The 4,005-nt window shown below is 36.9% G+C and overlaps 1 protein-coding gene across 1 annotated transcript; it reads left to right on the plus strand.

Moving 5' to 3' along the window:
* Window positions 1–1,869: 1,869 nt before the first annotated feature.
* Window positions 1,870–2,950, plus strand: LOC148697796 (uncharacterized). Its single transcript, XM_088690246.1, has 2 exons — window positions 1,870–2,037; window positions 2,243–2,950. Exons 1-2 carry the CDS (start codon window positions 1,870–1,872, stop codon window positions 2,933–2,935), a joined length of 861 nt encoding a protein of 286 aa, XP_088546372.1. The 3' UTR covers window positions 2,936–2,950.
* Window positions 2,951–4,005: the final 1,055 nt, after the last annotated feature.

Raw genomic sequence — 4,005 nt, forward strand, 5'->3', positions numbered from 1 at the left:
GGCCCCTAAAAAAAATAGCTGAATACCAAATTGGTACAATACTATTATTATACCATGACAACTAAATTTTATGACAATACCAAAATTTGGTATGGTAATGGTACTAGATTTTTCTTTACCAAAAGTTTGTATGGTAACTGGCACAAGGATTTTGATATGGTAACCGTACCAATCCCAATCATGTGAAGGTTCTTAGAGACCCTCTAAATGTGTGGTATGAGTCCCTTTCGTGCCTACCAAATATTTGATGTAATCCATGCTAGGCATATTTCAGCAGCACTCTTCAGGTTGCGACACCAACACTCAACAAATGCTCTCGGTAGCACTCATCAAATTGCTTCAACAAATGTCGATATCTATTGACATATGCACAATATGGTTAGACTGACAATAACAAGCCCAACAATTGTTCGATAAAATGCCTTTGTGAATACTTTGAAATTGATTTTGTGCGCATCGCACTACGTTTCTATCTAAAAAACTTGGACCTTTAACATTGGGACCCTTCAGGTTCAAATCTTAAATCCATCACTGCATATGTAGTCTAACATCCTAGTGAATAGCGTGTTGGGTTTTCCTTCATGCATCTCGAGTTTGAAACTACCCCTACCATAAATTATTATAATAATTTCAAACCCTCTCCCTTCCTCTTAATAATAATGAAATTGAAAAAAAAAAAAAAAAATAAAAAAAAAAAAAAAAAAAAATAAAAACCTCATCTATCATCACTCATATGGGTGGAGAATTTATATGTAAGCTTTCTTGTGACAAAACCTAATGTAAGTACTAGCCCAAATGGTAGTAGTCCAACAGTCAAACTGTAATAGCCCATGATACAATATATAACCCACACAGTTGAAGAACATATGTTAACAAATATCTAACATCTAATTTAACAAATCTATTGTTTAACAAAAACATAAATATCTGTCAAAAACCAGATTTTATACTCAATATAATCACTGAAAGGAACACTTATCTATACTGATATCTCAAGAAATCATTGTTTTTCAAAGCAACTCCACCGTGGTGGATTGCTCGGGGAACAGGCTAGAGAAAAAGGTCTGAGGCCCTGAGGATTCGCTCCAGCGTGAAGGAGCCCGAGTGGAGGTGGAGGCCCGAGCTCCGAGCCTGTGAAGAATTGCTAGCCTGAGAGCCTGAGTGGATGTGACGCCAGGGCTGACGTCAGCCTAATGTCAGGCCATTTTTTTTTTCCTGTCAGGCACGTGCACCCCACTCGCACGTGGGGGCGCGTCGCTGACATATTTTCAGAAAAATCAGCCCACTTTTCAGACTGAAATGTTACCGTTAGGAAGCCACGTGGCTTCCCATGGCCTGTTCGATCTCAATGGCTCTTTAACTTGGACCGTTCGATCTCAACGGTAAAAAAAATCTTATTTAATATCAACTGTTCGATCTGAGATCAACGGTCGATATTAATAGGCTTTATAAATAAATAAAAGAAAAAATAGTTTTAAAATTAAGAAAAGTTAGCGTTGTGACACGTGGCACAATCTGGAGTGTTGGAATTTAAATTTTTTTATATCCAACGGTAGAAATTAAATAGTTGAATGACAATTTAAAAAAAAAATTGTAAAAAATCTGAAATTTTTTTAAAAAAAAATTGTTTTTACTTTTCTATAAATACCTTCTCATTATCATCTACCTTACACCACAATTTCATATTTTCTCAACTACTTTCAATCACATTCTTATCTTTCTCTGAAGGTTTCAATCCAATTTTTTTTCAACAAAATGACTACTGATGCAGGTACAAATTGGTCGCTTCTTGAAGATGTTGCGTTATGTACTAGCTGGGTTGAAGTTACTCATAGTTCGCTTACGGGTAACGAGATGCAGTTGCGAAAAATGTGGAGTCTTATTCATACCAATTATCTTGAGAAAATGGGTGGGAAAAGAACCAAAGAATTGATGTCCAGTCGTTGGAAATTACCTAGCCAATCGTTTAGTACATGGAGAGATGCCTTGGCACAAGCTAGTAATAATATTCGAAGTGGGGAAAATTACTCGGATCAGGTAACAATATATTATTTATTTGTTTGTACTATACCCAAATTTACATCATAATTATTTGTTTGTGTTATTTATTTGTTACCTACTTACATTATAATTATTTGTTTGTATTAGTTATTTGTTACCTACTTACATTATAATTATTTGTTTGTATTATTTATTTGTTACCTATTTTCATTATAATTATTTCTTCTCCCGCATTGTATAGCAACTTCAAGCACAAGCTTGGTACGGCGCCAAAACCAAAAGCAAAAATAAATCATTCAACCGGTGGGAATGTTGGAATATTGTCAAAGATTGTCCTAAATTCAGAGTTGTGTCTGTCGGTCCAGAAGTTTTCATGAACAGCACCCCTCTACACTCTACACTCGATCATGGCTGGCATGTTCATGAAGATGATGCAAAAGAAGTGCCCGAAACGCCCCTCCCTGAACAAGCGTCAGGTTTGACCCGTTATCCAATTAGGCATGAAGGTAAGAAGGCTTCAAAGAGAAAAGGGAGTGCTTCCAAGAATGATTATGTAAAGTACATGGAAGAACTTGCTCACCAAGGTGAATTGACTTTGGTGTGGGAAATGGTGAAATTTGAGGCTAATAAGGTTAGAGAGGAGGCAAAAGTTGTAGCTATTGAGAGAGAATTTCAAGCTAATGAGAGAGAAAGAGAGCTACTTAGGCAAGAAAGGGAACAAATTAGAGAAAAAAGAATGGCTCAACGAGATCGTGAGATTATGAACACGCCTTTAGAAGGGAAGTCTCCAAATTCTAAATTTTTTTGGAAGTTGGAGAAAGCGGACGTGGTGCGAAGGAGGCGTGCAAGAGAAGTGAGAGCAAGACAAGATGGTCCTAGCACCACAAGAGAAGATCATCCTAGCACCACAAATTGGTTAAGTGATGATGAATAGAGTAGTTTTTGTAATCGGAGCCCATAATTTTCCAATCACTTTGGGTTGTAATTTATTATTTATTGAATATAGTACTTTATGTTGTTTCCAATTTATTGAATTTAGTACTTTATTTAAAGTGAGAGTAAATTTATTGAATTTGGTAAGTTATTTATACTAAGAGAATATTTATTCAAATGATAAAAACACACCAAATAAAGTGACATAAACATACCGAATAATAAAAAACTCACTAAAACTGAACTAAAAAAAAACACATCAACTAAAATTAAATAAACACACTAAAAACAAACACACTAGACTTAATTATCTTTAGTTTGTTTCAATGCCCACTGGTGCTCTATCAAGTCATTTTGCCAGGCATTATGCATACATGGCCTTTGAAGTGCAGTATATTGTTTAATGACCAATTCATTGTAACGTCCATCCCTATCTAATGGCTCATGTTGCATGGGTTATTCGGTGGCGTCATGAGCGCAATATATACGTGTTCTTAATTGTTCATCATGTCTGGCTCGTATTCATCAACAACATCATAATCGTACTGATCTTCCACAATCATGTTGTGAAGAATGATGCACGTCATCATGATGGATCGAAGTGACTCTACATCAAACAATTTGGCAGCATCCCTGACAATCGCCTAGCGAGCTTGGAGGATACCAAAACAACGCTCCACATCCTTCATGCACCCCTCTAGAAAGCTTGCAAAGTGTTTTTCCTTTACACTTCGCGGACATGGCACTGTTTTGACAAATGTTGTCCATCTTGGTTAAATGTCGTCTGGTAAGTAGTATGGCCCATCGTACAAACGTCCGTTGACGCAATACGTGGCTTTTGGTGCCTTTCCTTGCAGGACATCGTTGAACATTGGGGATTGGGCAAGGACGTTGAGGTAATTTTGAGCTCCCAGAACCCCGAAAAAGGAGTGCCAAATCCATGTATCAAAAGATGCCACTGCCTCCAAAATGATACTTTTTTATCCTTTTCTATCCTCATAACCGCCTTGCCATGCACTTGGACAGTTTTTCCACGTCCAGTGCATACAATCAATGCTTCCAATCATCCCA

The sequence above is a fragment of the Pyrus communis genome, chromosome 3 (assembly GCF_041283825.1).
Source record: "Pyrus communis isolate YQ-2024b chromosome 3, ASM4128382v1, whole genome shotgun sequence".
Taxonomy (NCBI): domain Eukaryota; kingdom Viridiplantae; phylum Streptophyta; class Magnoliopsida; order Rosales; family Rosaceae; genus Pyrus; species Pyrus communis.